At 37.1% G+C, this 19152-nt stretch overlaps 1 protein-coding gene across 1 annotated transcript; it reads left to right on the top strand.

Moving 5' to 3' along the window:
- The first annotated feature begins 540 nt into the window (after positions 1–540).
- On the top strand, positions 541–19152 carry LOC145225641 (tyrosine-protein phosphatase non-receptor type 23-like). Its single transcript, XM_080092228.1, has 27 exons — positions 541–752; positions 923–1131; positions 1363–1439; positions 1622–1803; positions 2183–2263; positions 2530–2664; positions 3395–3570; positions 4131–4325; positions 4786–4851; positions 5276–5421; positions 6434–6525; positions 6812–6898; positions 7753–7879; positions 8249–8409; positions 8847–8998; positions 9417–9596; positions 10029–10228; positions 10557–12889; positions 12964–13142; positions 13701–13903; positions 14613–14719; positions 14825–15006; positions 15141–15245; positions 15679–15817; positions 16152–16262; positions 16428–16538; positions 17757–19152. Exons 1-27 carry the CDS (start codon positions 618–620, stop codon positions 18315–18317), a joined length of 6432 nt encoding a protein of 2143 aa, XP_079948354.1. The 5' UTR covers positions 541–617; the 3' UTR covers positions 18318–19152.

The following is a 19152-nucleotide window of genomic DNA, read 5'->3' as shown; positions in this document are numbered from 1 at the left end:
CAATGTTGCTCAACCCTAAGTTACTAGCTTCAAATGAGTGGGTAAAAGGTTTTTATTAGTCTGTTACTGAATTACTGTCACCAACCAAACCTAAACCATTTAAAACTACTTTTAACTTCATAGTTCATACCTTGTTTATTATTGTTAGTTTCCTGAAGCTTTGAAATGGTTGATCTATGACAAAAAGAGTTTGAGGCCTCAAAATTTAGCAGAGAAACACTGAGATGGTGACATATATTATGCACTAAAACAGTCACCAAGCTGGAAATACACCGCAATGTTAAAACATTTAGGAAAGCAAAAAAGTGGAGGGCACAATCAGTAAACCATAACTGAGCATCAGTCTGCAGACTAATACTTGTTTACTATAAAAATTGGGACATTTTGTTTTAAAACAACTTGCACGTGCAGCTGCCATACTCTGTAGACTAACCCAAACATGCTGTAGCTACAGCAGGTTATAAAGCTTATTGTGTAGTTGGTCGGCTGGAAAGTTGGGTGTACTTTTTTGCATACAGTGAGGGCTACATGTGCAACCTGGTTTCATTTACTTTCACCAGATTTTTGTCTGACAAGATTAAATTCCTTGAAAATAACTGATCAAACTAAGGTCAATCATGGAGGGGGTTCCACGTCTCCCCATGCTCCAGATAGAGATGAAGGATAACCATGGCAACATTGATTGGATGGACACCACACCGGAAAGTGCCAGAGAAGAACTTCAAGAACAAATTGCGGATCAACTCCGAAAAGTAATGTTTTAGAATTAAAAATGTCTTTAGGAAGTTAAGTTGTAACTCTGTTATTAAATGTTATAAGTGTTTGGATAGTTTGGATAGACAAGACAAAAAATATTTTAATACTGTAAAACTGACATTTAATGCTAATACGGTCAACTTATTTTTTTGTCCCTTTACAACAGCACATATCTGAGCAATATTCTGATGATCCCCACAAGTATGATGATTGCATTAACAAGTTTTTGGAACTACAAACTAGTGCATACAAAGTAATAGGAAATCCTGACTCAGAAGGTTGCAATACATTGAAAAAATACTATGGCCAGCTTCACTACATGCAAAGCAGATTCCAGTTTACTGGGGAAAATGCATTAAAGTGCTCATTTATATGGTTGGTACCAAGCGTTTTTAATTTTTTGGCCAAACAAGCATGATTTCTGTGTTTATTTTATTGTTTAGTAGATACAGCAACCCCACATCAAAACATTAATTTTTGTTGTTTAAGCAATACTGACCATACAAATTTTGTAATAATGTTGGAAGATTTACAATTAAAAAAATGTACATTTCTTGGTGTGATTGATGTGTTGTTGAAAATACTTTAGTTGGTCTTTTCTTTCAGGTCTGATTCTTTTACTGGAGTCTACAACCAACACAACACTTTTGTTTTTGAGCAAGTGGCGATAATTTTTAACATAGGTAAGCCCATTGATATAGAAGTACATACATGTTCAAACTTGAACAACAGCAATTCCAGTGTGCGTAGCCTTTTCTTGCTATAGTAGAATATGTATTAAAAAAAATTTAAATTATTGAAACGCTACCCTTCAGAACTCAGTCTGCATAAAACTGAATGAAAATTACTTGGCTCCTGTCTTTAGGTGCCTGTTATTCTCATCTTGGTGCAATGGAAAGTAGAACCTCAGAGGAAGCAACCAAAAATGCATGTGTACATTTTAAATTTGCTGCAAGATTCTTTCAGTACTTGGCTGATCATCTGGACACTACCCTTTCAGCTGAAACCAGTCAATTTATGATGAAATTGTTTATCAATACAATGTTGGTAAGTCCTTAACCTTTATTAGTTACACCAGTAATTTTTCAATGCTTGTTTTTGTGACAAAAAGTCGGCTAGTCTTGCAATACTGACTTTTACTTGCTAGTTTAAAAAATGTTGCCATTATTTGTGAAATCATGTGTCCTGGCTGTTGTGGGATAAGTAACCACCACAGCTTCTTGTGACAAACCAAAATTTAATTGCGCACAATAATATTGCTACATATTCTTTAATCACTTGTTTTTTAATGTGAAAAGTATTTTTAACAATAGCAATGGTTTGGATTTTTCCTGTATTGCTATTAGAGAATATTGAATTCCGATTGCACATGTGTGGAGTGTGTTATTTTTTGCTGTTTTTATGATGACTTTCTTGTTTGGTTTAGGGCCAGGGACAGGAATGCTTATGGGAAAAATCAATTCTAGACAACAGAAAAGACTATGTGGTGGCAAAAATCAGTCAACAGGTAACAACATGGATGCAAACTTCACTGATTTTGTTTTATGCCTAATAACAATAAAGAAGGATTGTGACAAAAGTTGTTTGTAATTTGTTGAACAATAAATCCTCCGAAGCTAATCGTGAGGGTTTAAAATATAGATATTATTTGTACAACAACTTACTTAACAAAAGTTTTAAAGTTACAAAAGGTTAACAAAAGTTGTGTGGTAAATTAACGAATCATCATTCAGTCAGACATATCAATTTACTTGTAAATCCACCATTTACCAGGTTGTGGATTATTACAAACTTGCATCAACAAGCTTGAGTAACTCAGAAGCTACAAACTGCATGGGTTCATCTGCTAGCAAAGCCTGGAATAAACTTCTTACATTTAAAATCGCTTACTACTCAGCTATAACAAGGGTAAAATCAAGTTTATTTTAAGTACTTATTGTTGTGTCAAGCCAACATGGTTGTTTAACATTTTTTATCTGTATCTACAACTGCTTTGTGGACAGGCCTGTATAAAGAATGCAATACAAACTGAAAGTGCTCACTTGCGAGTTGTATTTTTTTAAATGTCACTCTGGCATTTTAGTTGCCATGCTCATTTCCTTCATTACATGTGTATTTAATATTTTTGTGCTTGGTTCTTGTTGGTTCAAATTTATATCAACAAGAAAGAAAATGCAATAGGCTTGTTGAAAGTCAACTTTTGTATGTGATATTCTTAAAAGGGTAAAGTTTTATGACATTAGGACATGTAAATGAAAGAGATCTGTTTATGCCATGCTGTGTTACCTCATGACTGTGCTGCATAATATGCATGGCATAGTTATCCTTTTTCATATGCCAAAATCTATAATCTTCCATTTAAAGTAACATAAAAAATGTCTTTCCAACAATACAACAATAGCATTTTAAAACAAATTTAACAGTCCAAATAGACATAAAAAGCGTCAGGCTTTATTATTCAAACATTTCAGGAAATACTCATGCCATCATCATCAGTAATATAAGTGGCTACATATTTAGCATTTGCGTTCAAAAAGTTTTATTTTTATTTATTAAATGCTACATAATATGTTGTAAAAACGGATATACTGTGTAGTTAAAAATCTTTACAAACCAAACTCTTCAAAATCATTTTCAGTTTTACTTGGGTTGTAGCAGTTGGGATCAAGAGAAATATGGGGAGGGGGAGTCATACCTTGCATCTGCTCTTGACTTTTACCAGGAAGCAGGAAAAATATGTAAAACTTTGAAAAGTGAAATTAAAGGACAAGTTGACGATGCACTGAAGTATACAGCCGATGTCATCGTTGGGAAGTAAGATACAAACTTATGTGGCTAGATTTCTAATGCACTTTCTTTCATGTGGTTCCCCCAAAATTTAAAATCTTTACATTTATTTTCTTGGATGGATACCAAAAAAACATGTAGCAGTTTAGGCAGTAAAATTATAAATACACAATTTGACCCTTTATATCAGTGGTTCCTAGCCCTTTTGCCGTGCTGCACCCCTTTCAAATCACCAACCAATTTTTTCACCCCCCTGGGTTTTGTATTTATATAGAACAGACCTAACTAATCTTAATGATTCAGCATCCCCACACCCCCTAGGAAAAGTTATCGCACCCCTTGCGTGTGTGCGCCCCTGGTTACGAACCCCTGCTCTATATGTATATCTGTACTTATGCAGTTTATACATATTTGTTGGCCTACCGATTTACTATTTTGGGTATATTTACTAATTGGGTACTGTAGACTACATGCTTTTTGTCATTAAATTTTTCACAGATGTAAGGAAATGTAAAGTAAGGGGAATGTATTCGTACATTGCTACATAAAAAACATAACTTAATTCAGCAATTTTATGTTGCTATTAGGTATAACAGTGTGAAGAAAGACAATGAATTTGTGTACCATGATCGAGTTCCTGACAAAGCAACACTAGCAGAAATAAAAGGAGCTTCACTGGTTAAATTGGTTCCACTCGACCCTTCTGACAGTTCAGTAGCTGGACCAGATATATTTGCAAAACTTGTTCCAATGGAAGCACACTTGGCTGCGTCATCATACAGGTCGGTGTTCTAGCTGTACTTGAACATATTGTAACATTTTCAGACTGTTTTCTTAGTCAAAGAGAAACAAACCAGCCAATATATTTGTATGACGTTTTGACAGCAACTTGTGTCATTCTCCAATTAAATGAATGTAAAAACCAGGCAGAAAACTTTCTTGGAATTTTTTTATTTTTGACTGCTGGTTTTTGGAACAATGTCAACATGTTAATTATTGGGATTTTGCTATTAGTTTCAAATTGCCCTCAGTCTTTTTGTTAGCTTTTTTGTTTTAATAACTAAATGTATCAAACTTTTTTATGTTTAACCTTATTCATAATGGAAGTTTGGTATATGCAGCATTGATATGCAAATGACTTGAAATATTTCACTTGGCTTTCATTATTTATTCGGTGTAATTCTCATACTGAATAGACTGTTTTAGGTAATGATGATTGATAAAAAAAAATTTGTTTTTCAGTGAAGAGAAGGCGAAACTTTTACGTTCTGTGCTAAGTGAAGTAGACGATAAAGATGAAATACTGGAGTAAGTAAATTCCTAATCTTCTAGGTTAATGCAAGTATCTGAAGTTTGTTTCCCAAAATATGGTTTGATCATCTTACTTTTCAATGGCAACAAGAATAAAAAACAAACTCAACAACGCACCATAAAAGTTACTATTACAACACTATCATTTGAAAGGGGTTTGAATCCCACCTCAGGCTAGATTTTTCTAGTCTGTGCCTTGCTATATGGGAATGCTTGGAAGACCGACTGATTCAGTATAGAGCCTTTCATAGGCCTGGCATACTATGATTTATCGATAAGTATACCATGATTGCTGGTCACTCAGGGTTGATCCCAGTATTTATTACAACACTAAATTGGCTTTTCTGGATTTTTTCTTCACATTACGTTTTATTTCTTGCCAGAAAGAAACTATTTGTTAAACGACAATCTTTATATTTAGACAATTCAAGTCAGCGATTGAACTAGATCCAGATAAATTAATTCAAGTTGAGGAAGAGGACAAGTTAGACCCAACATTAATCGAACACTGCGCCTCACTCAGTGTCAATCAAACTCCAATTAAAGAATTAACCAACGCCATGAAAGGTTTGTATCACTTTTTAAGTATGTCAAAAAATGGTATTTTGTTTGTCTGAAATTTGCAATAAAATATCAGGTATATATAAGAAACAACCCCAAACTGCTTGGTTTGTTTATTTTTGTTTGGGGTTTAGCCATCAGCTTGAGTATGAAATAGCACGTACTGTGAATCACAATTTTGGTTTTTAAGGCATTAAACCTTTAGAGTAAATCTTTTTTTAATAATGAAATCTCTATGCAAGTATAGCAAATGACTGCGACAATTCGGTGTCATTAATTTATGACTGCAGGAAAAATATAACACTAAATCAGTCACTGTATTTTTGTTGTTTTGCAAAAATGGATGCATTTGGTGTATATAAGCATCTTCAGTGTCTGAAAAACAGAAACAGTGTTAAGCAAAAAATCGTTTCACACTGATGATGCTTATAAAAGCGGAATGCATTTGTAAATACAGCATTGATTTAGTGTTTTTACTTTGAAACTTCCAGTAAACCCTAATAGAATCTTTTTCAGGGATAAAAATGATCAATTGTCTAAAGCAGTGGTTCCCAACCTTTTTTGTTACATTCCTCCCTTCGCTATTTTCGAACTATTCATTCCTCCCCATAAGACGAAAAAATACAACATAAAAAATTATAGCAATTTATTTCACATTACAACTCAATGCGAAATTTGCTCTTGTTTGTGCTCTGAAAGTAGTTGTATACGCGGCGCATGTGACAGTGCACTTAGGCTACAGCTAAAATCTACACAAGACAATAATATGTAACTAAGAATCTAGTTTCATTACATATACTGTTTACTGACTGTAAACTGTTCAGTTGTTAAGGAACTATGCAACAGCCAGACTGTCAAGAAACAAAATGCTAAAACAATGGACGTTGTTACAACAATAATCGATTAATTTAACCGCCTGAAGCGTAGCATGCGGCTGTATATACAAGTAGGCCTTATAATTAGGGATGTCTATTTTCAGAATTGCACTAAATTATATAACGTTTTTAATGTTTAACAGAATTATCAGACAGATTTATGGACATTGATTCACTGATTCATGATACTTTTGACATTATTGAAGAAGAAGAATCACAAAGTGAAAAAGTCAAGGTATAAACATCAATACGAATCATGCCAGAACCCAAGTACCAAGCATATTCGACTGAGCACTGATGTATTAACGCAAGATGTTTAGTGGTAGACCAAACAGAACCTTTGCAGTTCTGGCCCATCCCTAAACTTCAACATCGTAATTTGTGCAAGAATAACGTACTACGTACCATATAGACTTCTGCCTTGTGTGGAAAGTTCTCTTAACTTTGTAAAAAATTACCAAGCCAAAAAACACTAAATAATTAAATAAGATTTTAGTTATATTGTATGTGTTTTTGTGCAGGATATATGTGGCAAAACTATTGAGTCACCAGATGAAATTGAAGGAATCAAAAATGAATTAGAAGTTTGTCGTGATGTTCATTCAAAGGTTAGCTACACATTTTTTAAAAGTACATCTTAACAAGTATAGAGACCTGTTTATGTTAACAACCACTTGTGAGTGGATAAAAAAAGCATTGAATCTGTAAATCAGGTTGCAAACAAACACCTTCCATTTGTTAAAATTGTTGATTTTGCAGGCATTGTTTCATGCATAATCCTATTAAACAGATGTTGTTTTAAAATCCGTTTAATATTGTGGCTAATGGATCCATAAACCATGTTTACAAATATTCAAATACTATTTGACATGCTGCATCAATATATTTTGAACGTTAAAATTTAAATTTAATGCACACATTTTAAAACCAACACTTTAATATGTTGCTACAGGGCTTTAATCCTGCATTGTAAAACTTGCTTTAAAATGTTTGCCTCTGTTGCCCCCATTTAACCATCCCACATACCCTTTTGGTGTCCTTTAGTACAACTTTACGCATTACTCGCTGATACTCTGCTTACCCAAGCCGACTTGACTGGTCATAAAAGTTACTTATGAGTATAATGTTCTTGTGTATTTACAGCCATATCTATATCCTTTTATCTAATACTGTTCATCCTTTTATCTAATACTACTGTTTAATGTTCTTGTTTTTTAACCGGGTGCAGATAAAAGTATCCAACCATGTTAAACCTAATTTTTTGCAAAGTAATTTAATATTTTCCACTTTGGGTGACATTAAAACTTGTTTTGCTTAAATCTTTATTTTAGTTCTATTCAGGTAACTCTTTTTGTACCAAATCAAATATCTTTCAGTAATCCCTCATTTCTTTAAGTTCTTTGCAGGCCTAAACATATGCTGAACTGAACAGGTGAAATAAATAATTGATGTATGGTTCCAGGCAGGACAGATGAACGACCAACTGCACACCGTATCCAGCATTCACATATCCAACCTGAAAACTGTTTCTGATGGTCTTGATGCGATAAAAACACATTGCGATTGCAAAAAGATGACCGCGCTGCTCAGTATGTAAAATCTAGAGCTTGTTTTTGCTGTCATTGGATTTTTAGGCATTTTGAAACAAATTATATTAAACAAACATTTTTGGTTTAGGTTTGTTACAATTGCTCTGATTAAAGAGCATAGGGGCAGTTTGTTGAGAATCTTTTTATCCTTGAAATATTTCATGTTTAATACTAGCTATTTTTTAAACCTGCTGTACATTTGTGGTTGCTCCAATATAACTTTCTTGAAACAAACAGACCTTGCATGTAACGAGTGTTGCTTTACAGTTTGACACTTAATATTTGTTTAAAAATGCCCTTTACCTTTAAAAAGACACTGGAAATGCAACACTGGAAGTACAAACCCTTTTATCCAAAAAAAATTTTTAGACGACACAGATTATGAGGATATATCCCTGGTTAAAAAACTTTGCAATAAAGTAAAAGAAATGGAGAATCAACGGCAATCGCTGGTTGCTCAACTTCGCACACAACTTGAAGAAGATGATGTTACCTCAGCTCTTGTCACCAATCATGGGGTTGAAGCTGAAGTAAGTTTGACTTGGGAAACATAACTTTTGTTTAAAACATTTCTTTATCTATGTTTAAAAAGAAGTGGCTGACAGGATTTAAAAATGTAGATTATACATCATTGGTGGTTGATTGCCAAATATTAAAAGCAACTCACCCCTCTACTCCAATAAAGAAGAGAAACTGATTAAACGGGTAAAAATGGCGATAAGCCAAAATAATGTTGTGGAAACTTAAATGCTCTATTGTGATAGAATTATCTTTAAACTACTCAAACATAATAGTACAGCAATTTTAAGAAACAATAAACAATATTTTGACGATTGACCATGACAATTTGGCAGTATTGATGCTGCTTTGCTCATTGTTATAAGTTGGCACATTAGCCTCATCGCCCTGTTCTTTGCATTATAATTATTAAATTTGTTGGTAAACTACATTATATTTATGTTAATAGGACTTGTTTAAAGAAGAGTTGAAGAAACATGACTCCACGATCGAATACATTAAGCTAAATTTGGAGGCTCAACGTAAAATACTTGATGGAGTAACTGAAGTCAATGTGCGTTACAGCAGAATTCGAAAACTAGTTGATGCTCATAAGGAACAGTAAGTAATATTCTCTAGAAAATGTTTCACAATAGTGGTTATGCCTGACGGAATTACTTATTAATAAGCTTGTTCTGTAAAAAATAAATGGTTGTCTTCTGCTAAAACTGTCTGCATCTGCTTTTTGCAGAAATATTGTTTTAGAAAATAATTTAGATATATAAAAGCATATGAGCCAATAAATGATAATGAGACCTTATAGGTCGAAACAGTGTGCACTGTCTGCAGCTTATAATTTAGATATACATTTTTTAAAACATTGATTAAAACCATACAGCTGATCAAAGTATGCAACTAAGTTTAACATTACAATTTTAACAAACTGTTGGTATTATCAGCATTTATAGTCAACTTTAGAAACGCATACAAAAGGTTGCAATCGCAAAGAAACTAACTTTTTGAAATGTATTTTTACCAGTGTTAAGACCAAGATGGACCAACTTCTGGTGTCATGTGATGGATACAAAAAGTCAGTGAAACGATGTCAGGATGGAACAGATTTCTTTAAAGATTTGCTTGATAAAGTAAAAGAAGCTAATGAGAAGATGACAGCACTTCATGAGAAGAATTCCAAACTGAGGAAGAAGTTAATGGAAAAGTAACAATTCCGTTTTCTTATGCTTAGCTTTGCTAGCCTGCAACTACTGTATACAAATGTTTCACTATGCGTTTTGTATTCATATAGATCTTAGTTGCTTTTTTGTTCACTCAAATAGACAATATAACTTGAAGTATCCTAAAGACTGTATCCTAAAGACCCCATAAAACACAGTATGTCATAGAAAGGCCGACAGTATCAGTGTGTGTGTTGCAGAAGCCATAGACTCAGATAATTCAACAACTTGTCTTTAAACATTACTGTCATGTTTCACAATATTCTTTACCAAAAAATTTCGCTGACTATGTTCCAGTTAAACTTAAATCAGAACCATAGTCAAACATGAATTCAAATTTTACCATCAGATGGCTAATTGTTTGGCTCTCTAAGTTTTCCTTATGTTATACTGACCAATCTTCATCCATTGCACAGACTAGAAGCTAAAAAGCCTCCACCCCGTCCAAGCGCTCCCAAACCAAAACAGACCACTCCTGCTGTCCCAAAAATAGCTGCTGTACCTGGGCTTGGTCTGACAGCAAGCGAACTAAGTGAACTCGCAGATGGCATGGATGATGATTTCAATGATCCAGCATTTTTAAGGTTTCTGCAAATGTCTGGAGGACTTCCTGCTGGTAAGCATGGCAGAGAATTGTTTTCAGACTAAAGCTAATTGTAGAGTGTTTGAACAATTTCAATTTAATTACATATTTTATTTGCCAAAATTTGAAAGTAAAATAATCACACAAACGAAGTATTAAAATAAAACTAATAACTGCAGGTTTGATTTATTTATTGCAACTGAGTTTCCAAAAAAAAATTCAATCTAGAACAGTGACAATATCATCAAAACGTCTATTGATTTGATGAAGTGTCAAAGTGATAGAAATTTGTTACTCCTTTTTCAAAATTGTATTTTTAAATTTTAGATGTATGAGACCATTTTGTATTTTGATGTTTTAGGTGGTTTGCCAACTTCATTGCCTGCAGTTTCTTCCTTGCAACCATCTGCCACTCTACCTTCAATGACACTTGGCAACGTTTCCCATAATCCAATGCCTCCCATGTCAAAAGTGCAACAAAGAATGAACCAACCACCTGTCACTGGTCCAGGGCCACCAAAAAACCAGCCACACCAGTTTGCAAACCATCCTGCACCTACAGATCCTAGTTTGCACCAAAGAAACTACCAACCTCCAACTGGGCCAGGATCATTTCCGAACCAGCAGCAACATTTGGGCAACAATCCTCCACCAACTAATCTTCCTATTTCCCAACCAATCAACTACCAACCATCTACTGGTTCTGGGCCAGTTTTGAGCCAACAGCACCAGTTCGCAAACCACCCTCCACCAGCTAATGCTCCAATTTCACAGCCCAATAATTACCAACCACCATCGCAAGGACCAATGTCTCCGGTTGAACAAGCTTCTGCTAATTTGTCGCATGGTGCTCATACTGGTTTGCACACAACCAATCAACCATACTCACACCACCAAACTTCTGCTTCATTTCAGCAAGTTTCATCGCATCATGTGCCAACCAGTACAATACAACATGGTTCCCAGGTGGTCGGTGGTCAAGGTGTACACCAACAACAGATGCCACAGCAGCTACAGCCAAGACCCCATTTACCACAGCAGCAGCAGCAGTTACCTCCACCATCGCATCATCAACAAATTCATCAGCAACAGCAACAGCAGCAGTTCAGACAGCAACCACACCAACAGCCGATTAGCACTCACAACCCTTATCTGAACCAAAACACCCGACCAGCTTACCCGAATTCCCCTATGAGTCCTCCAATTCACCCAGGGGGTGTGGCACCTCAAACTGGTGCGATAACTCAACCTTTGCAGTCGTATGTGGAGCACCCCCAGCCTTCTGTGTTTACTGGTCAACATCAACACCATCCTGGTATGCCACAAGCATCTGGTCAACTATCGGGACCACCGAACCCTGCTTTTACCCAAATGACCACATCTCATGGGGCCAACCAAGCCCTAAATCCTCGAATGCAAAATGTTGGTGTAGGGCAGGTACACGTTCAAGGCATCGCCCCCACTGCGCACCAAACGCAACCAACGAGTGTTTCCTATCCATCAAACCAACAATCTACCAATCAACACGTTTATCCAGCCGTGTCATCTCCTCTTCCGCAAACAATAAACAACCCAAGCGTAATGCCTCGTCAACAATTTCAAAACCAGTTTCCACAAACACGGCAGCCAGCTCGATATCCAACACCACCTTCGCAGCAACCACACAATTCTGGTGCACAAAGACCGAGTGTTCCGTCTCACCAGCCTGTATCTTCTACTGGTGTTTATGGCACACAAAGTGCTGGTCAGCGTCCACAAGGCATGATTGCAACAAATCCGGCTGGACACCAAACTGCCCCAATGGCAGGGCAGATCATGAACAGACAACCACCTCCTAACATGGTTCCAGGTTCTGCACCGTCAAGAATAGTTTCACCAGGTTACGGGCCAGGTCAGGGTCATGTTCGTGCACCAGCTCAAAATCAAGTTCGGCCTCAACAACCAAATTATGGTCCGTTGCAAAACCAACAACCAGTTAGACCTTTGAATGCACCACAGCAACATATACAACCAGCTGTTCGACCTGCTCAACCAGCCCATGGAATAGTTCAGCAGCAACAAATCAGACCAGTGCAACAACCAGTTCAACCACCACAACCACAACCACAACCACAACAGCAACAACAACAACGATTTCAACAAGCCTACACGCAACAACCAACAGGTCAGCACCAACTTGTGCGTCCAGCTCAAAACGTCGTACCAAATCCGCAGCAACCAGTCCAAACAACACATAGTTCAATTTCTTCACCCTACCAAGGACAACCACCTGCTGCTGTTTATGCAACTAATTCTCAAACAATTCAAACACCCCAAAATGTGGTACCCAAGTCACAAAATTATGGTGCACCACCACCAAGGCATCAATCACCACAAACTACCAGCAAACCATTGGAACCAACACACAACTCAGCACCAAATATGGTACAAACATCTCAAACACAAGTTCTTCAACCTAGTGCTACGAAGCCACCCCCGTCGACACCATTTAACAAACCACTCACTCCGCAAGTAATTGGTGCAGCTAAAGCGAATCATCTGCCTGAACCAATGAAACCCAGTGCGGATTTAGCTGGTCTTACATACACACCACCTTCAGTTTTACAACCATCCATTTCAAGCACTTCAGCCGACGAAATACTGAATGCAAGCCCTGAAACTCCGATTGGTGGATTGCCAGCTCAGAGTAACCCAGTGAGTAAAACTTTTAGAAGTAATTTTTACACATCAACCAAAGAACCAACCATAAAATCCATACATTTGTGTAGATGTTGGTTCCAGTGATCGTGGACGATTTGGAAGAAGCAATGATAGTCAGACGATTTGATGACATCCCGTACAAGAGTGAAGCAGATTTGATGCAGTTCAAAACCGACACTGAAGTTTATCAGAAAAGAGTTTCGTCATTACTCACCAAACAGCCTGGGACGCTTTGTCAGCTCGACAAGTCCGTTTAACTGATTCCAAAAATATTGTTTTTATTGGTCCTTTATATTGATTTGTAGTTGTTAACATCAACGATACTGTGTTTGCTTATACCTCTTACCAAACAAACTCTAAGTCCGGTGCTGATTGGAAAGCATATGACAAGTTGTGTATGTGACTCTCTTAACGTTCACTTGTAAAGTTTTCGAAATCTGTTGAAACATGCTAATATGCAGTGCTGGATTAACCATTAGGCAAAGTAGGCACGTGCCTACAGGCCAGTCAAAAATCCAGGCCCCTTTAAAATCAGTCAATGATTAGGCAACAGTGATAATTCTAATTTTTTAGTTGGCAACCCTGATTTTCGGGCCACTTATAAAATGTGCCTACAGGCCAGCAGACCCTTTATCTGACACTGATAATATTTGGCAAGAAAAATCATTTCGATTTTTTGGGGTATATTCTCTGACTCTGCTTTACACATTTTATGCTTGTGAAGCGTTTGGCAATCTAACAACCATATTTTTTTGACATATACCATTCACGAAAACAACGGCCAACTTATAATTGTTACTTGAAGGGATTGGAAGCAGCTTTCGGACTTACAAGAAAAACATGCACGTCAGCTTTCCACGGCGATCGGGAGATGTTCTTCCTACAAGAACAGATTTCAAGACATCTTACCATTCGATCAGAGCCGTATTGTGCTTAAGGAAACCAAAGATGACTACATCAATGCGAGTCTGGTTGACGGAATTTCTCCTTTTTGTCCACGATTTATCGGTGAGTACAAAATTAATGTGAAATATGTAAGACGATGACTAGTTCAAGCATATACACCGTGGTGTGTTCGACCTTTGGAAGGCTGTAGATGGTAATCGCTGTTGTAATGTGGTTAATTATGAATCATCGAACCGTGTGGGAATGCCACACTCACGTTGGTGCTTGGTTGTTGCTGGTCGATTTTGAAAACAGTCGATCCAAATAGGTGCTCTGCTAAATGATCAGTAAACTCCAGGTCGTGTTGCTTAGTGAATGCCAGATGCATAACAAAGTTTATACTTAAGCGCGTATCTAAAATGTATTTAAAGATAGGTAGAGCTACTAACATAACAACTCACAACAGGCCAAGTGTGCTAAATACCGATAGACGGTGTGAACAGCACAGTTGTTTAAATTACCTTTATAAGTTGATTTTATTATTGTTATTAGAAAACCTCATCCCCACCCTAAAAGCGCTAACCGCTAGCATTTTTACACAATTGACTTATAAATATTTCCAAATGCTCTTTGCGCCCTCCATCGGTATTCAGCAAACTTTGTGTGATAGGTTCTTTACGCCAACAGAATTTACCTATAGGTGACGGTCTGACATTTATGACATGTATGGATTTACCGAATTGGCGTAATTGAGGCCGTTTTACATCGTTGAAAAATATTTGTGGTTAAGTGACTTATTTTTAAAAATTGTTCAAACTTAATTTATCCTCAGCGACACAATCTCCGCTGCCTTCTTCTTCATCCGACTTTTGGACGATGGTCCACGAGCACCAGGTTACATTGATAGTGATGTTGGTGTCAAAGAACGACGTACCTAAGGTAGAAACTTACTATTAGTGTATTTATATTTGTCCTGTGGTCAAAACAGCAACAGTTTGTAAACGATTTTTAGTATAAAGCTGTAAATTTTTGTTTTCTTTGTAGAAATGTGCGAAATATTGGCCAGATGATCGCAACGTTCCACAAAAACATGGACCGCTGTGTGTTACGTTCACAACGAGTCGTGTGCACGGAAGCTACATTGAACGGACCTTCACACTGAAACATGTGAAACACAGTTTACCGAGGTCCCTAACACAACTGCAGTATACCGCATGGCCCGAACAGTAAGTTGAACGTTTTTGTGTTTTTGCAAATAAACTGTCTCTGCAGCGCCGTATAGTGGATAGGAATGCTGTATAAAATGTAAGCAGTTTAATTAAGCTCGGTCTGTTTGTGAAACAATGGTTTTATTTCACAGCGGTCTCCCAGCTTCGACACCAGATTTGTTATCATTCATGCGTACTGTGTCCAACTTTCACGTACAACAACGAAATCTACAGTGGCCCATCGTTGTCCATTGCGAGTAAGTGCCAAAATAATAATACTTCCAAGTGTAATGCTGTTATTAATGGCATCACCCTAACGTTGACGTATTACAGACCTACCATACGTCTTTTAGGAAGAAATACCCTCCTTTTAAACATAAAACAAGAAAAAACTAATAATGCTTGAACATTTATGCCCTTAAAACAGCTAAACATACACTTTGAGTCTAACCAGAGACTACCTCTAGCCTTTGGTTTACCTTTTGTTGAAAGAAATATTGGTGGATTTTATCTTACCTGTTTTGTGGCATTCAGTACAATATATACGATGTGAATGGTTAAGCGTTTTCAGTGGTTCGTTTAAAACTGATCATTTCAAATTAACTGGACACTTTGCATGCAAATAAAAACACTGTTAGGTACCATTAGATTTGAGGGTCGGAATACTAATATTAAGTGTGGTATTTTCAGGGACGGCGTCAGTCACACTGGAACTTTCTGTGCCGCTTACCTTTGTGTGCAAGAACTTGACGCAGGACAGGGAATTCCCCAAGTGCTTGATGTCGTCAACAAGATGAGACAAAGACGAAAATTTATGCTGCAGGAAAAAGTAGGCTACACGCGTTTAACAAGTTACTACTATATGTACCTGCAAAAGTGCAGTAAACCTCGGTTAATCCCGACCCGTTTGGACTAAAATTTGGCCGGATTAGGCGAAGTTTCGCATTAACCTATCGACATATATGTCGATTAGTTCAAGTCTTACCACATTACAAATCATTTGTATCTCGAGTTTTGTTCGAATTATGCGAAGATCCGGATTAACCGAAACCGGTTTACCCGGGGTTTACTGTAGTCTTGATTTTTGGGTGTAAATTATTTTTTGGTTTAGCAATTTGGTATTTTGCTTACTGGCACTTAATTGTCTTTACCTACTTTGACAGGCCCAGCTAAAGTTTGTTTACGACCTTGTTTATTTCCATGCTGTTGATTTATTACGCCAGCGAGGTGTTGAAATTGAAAAGAAATCTTCACAGCCAACAACTCCTGCACAGGTAAAATGCTAACAGTCCATCGAAAAAGTCCCAATCTTTTTTTGGTTCGTGTCCGGTTTTATACAACTAGAGACTAGTGAAATACTTAGTGTAATAGAGGTTCTGAAACCATACGGTCTTTTGTGGTTAAAATATTTTAAATAGTCAATTGTACCTTATTTGTAGGCATCTCCTTGCCACAAAATCGACGGGAAGACCTTTGATGTTTTTGGTTCTGGTGCTTTGTCGACAATTCGCGCAAGCGTAGAAAAGATGACTGTACGACCGAGCGACAAGGTAGGTCAAGTGTTAAAAAATCACTATAAAGAAAATGTTTTGTTTAAACCTGACCTTTTTAATGCTGTCGTTTCACCACTAGGAGGAGTCGGGTGAGAATGAGCAGGTGTTTGTTTTTGTCGTCTCTGTTGTATGCAGATTTTTTTTGTATTCGTTGGTCCGTTTACTCCAGTCATTTTTCGACAAGTTTCAGCAGCTGACCATGCAATTGCACAAAGCATATGCTTGTACTTGTTGGTTGAATTTAATTACACTTATTTGCTGTTAAACCTTAACAAAGTGGTTCTCAACCGGGGAGGGATTAATATTCATTGGTTCATGTATTTGTTATTAGACACTAAAGCTTTGTAAAAAAAACTGTAAAGTTGCTGAAATGTTCTTTTGTACTGTGTAGTTCATTGGGGACAAATAAGAATGTATTAGTAAGGAATTCGTTGGTAAATTTAGAAACCACTGCCTTAGCAGTTCTCAAATGCGTAACCCCACTTAATATAACAACGAAGTCCAACTGTCAAACAGACACGTATTTAAAGAGCAAAAAAGCAATAAGGCTAAAAAATGAGAAGCCATTGCGGCATAGAATATACTTGTACCAGTACGTATTTAAAAATGTCAACGCGTGCATTTGCGCACAGCAACTAAATAATCAGGTTATTATGTAAGTAACTCTAAACGTTAAAGTTCGAAGCATGCATCGCCTTTTGACAAATACTGCCAGCTTTAGCTGTCCGAAGGGAATTTCCGGTTTGCTGTATGTTTTTTATGAAGTTAATGTAAATATTAAAACCTATATGCACATGATAATGTATATTGTAAAGGAAGGCATAATACCATCTGTGTTATGTGGGTGCATAATGTGGTAGCAGTAATACGAAATCGTGACCAAACGTCGGTAACAGGTCGTATTACGTGATCCAAACAAACCGACGCTCAATCAAGCTACAACCTTTCAACAAGATTTCTTGCTCCACGAATAAATTTGTTTACAGGATATCTTTGGAAGCTTTATGTATGCTAACCACATGCATTCTAAAGTGGTTTATTTTGTGGACAAAATAAGCTCTAGTAAAAAACTGGTGGCACAGCACTAATTTCTTGCCCGTTATCATGTTGTCGTACTCGTCTGCGTTGAATGAATATTAAACGCATTGATGTATAGTATCCAAAAACAAGTATGTTATCTACGTGCATATTCACATCCATTTAACTGGTTTTCAGACTGCGCCACCGACGACGAATCCCTCTGACCCGTCAGCGCCACATTTCAATGTCCCCAACAGCGCGCCATTGCCCCTTGAACCCGGGACAGCCCCTAACGCCCCAGCCGACATAGCAACTCTGATAGGAAACAACATGAGCGACTTGGTGCAAGGCACAATAGTTCCACCGAACCCTGCTCCCGCTCAGTCGCCTAGCAACGACGTGACGTCACCAGCCAGCGTTCAACCTGACATTGTGAGCAGCTGCAATGACGAAGGAAGGTTATGTGACGTCACCGGGCGTGGGGAAGCCCCAGGTCAGCAACCGCAGTTGATTGGAAATTCGATTGATTTGGGACAACAGCAGGCGTCAGGGTTGGACGGAAAACCGGGCGATTCGCTTTTGCAGCAGTTAACACCGGAATCTTTTACGCTGGGCGCTTCCGACGCTAAGGAGCGACAGAAAATAACTAAAGCCGATTTCTTTAGGCCGAAAGACGCTGGTTCAGGTCTAGGAGCGCAAGTTAAAGCAAACGACCCGTTCGCCGATCTAGATCCACTTTGGGGCTTGAAAAAATGAATGCTGTTTCCCACCTGGACATTTTTTGTATGTAACCAGATTATTCTGTTGCGTATCTCGCAAAGTCGCGACGAAATTATACTAGCTCGAAATATCTGGAATTCCTATCTATTAGTTTGACAAAGCTCATCGTAACTTTGCAGTAATGTTGTAACGATTCTATTCGATGACGTCACGATTTTTCCTTGAATTATATGTACAACGCAATACCCAGTTTAAATCAAAACAAGATCTTACCAATAAAGACTAACCTCAATATTGCACAAATGAGCCATTTAGACGTTATTCTAGATCCATTAGCAATCTTAATGTGCTTTACAATTTAAACGGAAATTGATGCTTCTATATGTAAGCAGTATGTATCAGCTTGTACGCGTTGTTTTCAATGTGCAATACATTTAATCTTGCAGACAGTGTTGCTTACGTAAATGCATGTTAGGCTTGCGTGGCAATTTCCATGTGTTTATTATTGTAAAACTTTTAAAAGAAAGTTTGTAAATTTTTTAACATTACTTAGATGTTCAATTAGTTATGTGAATTCTCCCCCATGAAAAAACTAATAAAATTTTCGCATAGTACTTACAACAAGATTATATGTATTAACTTTATCAACTTTTAACTCAACCGTTGCATAACATCCTTATTTGGTATTTCCGCCAACACTGAAACTGTGCGTAACCCAATGTATTTTTGCATGATCTTTTTTTGATTGTTTGCGTTAAAATTCCAAGTCAGTTTTTAATGTTATTTACTTAAACTTTGAATCTTGTATGTACTTTTCCATTGTCTACTCTACTCTATAAACCTTATGTGTAATAAAACTTTGTCAAAGCAA

The sequence above is a fragment of the Phallusia mammillata genome, chromosome 1 (genome assembly GCF_965637545.1).
Source record: "Phallusia mammillata chromosome 1, kaPhaMamm4.hap1.1, whole genome shotgun sequence".
NCBI classification, from domain to species: domain Eukaryota; kingdom Metazoa; phylum Chordata; class Ascidiacea; order Phlebobranchia; family Ascidiidae; genus Phallusia; species Phallusia mammillata.
This window is presented reverse-complemented; position numbering and strand designations above follow the sequence as displayed.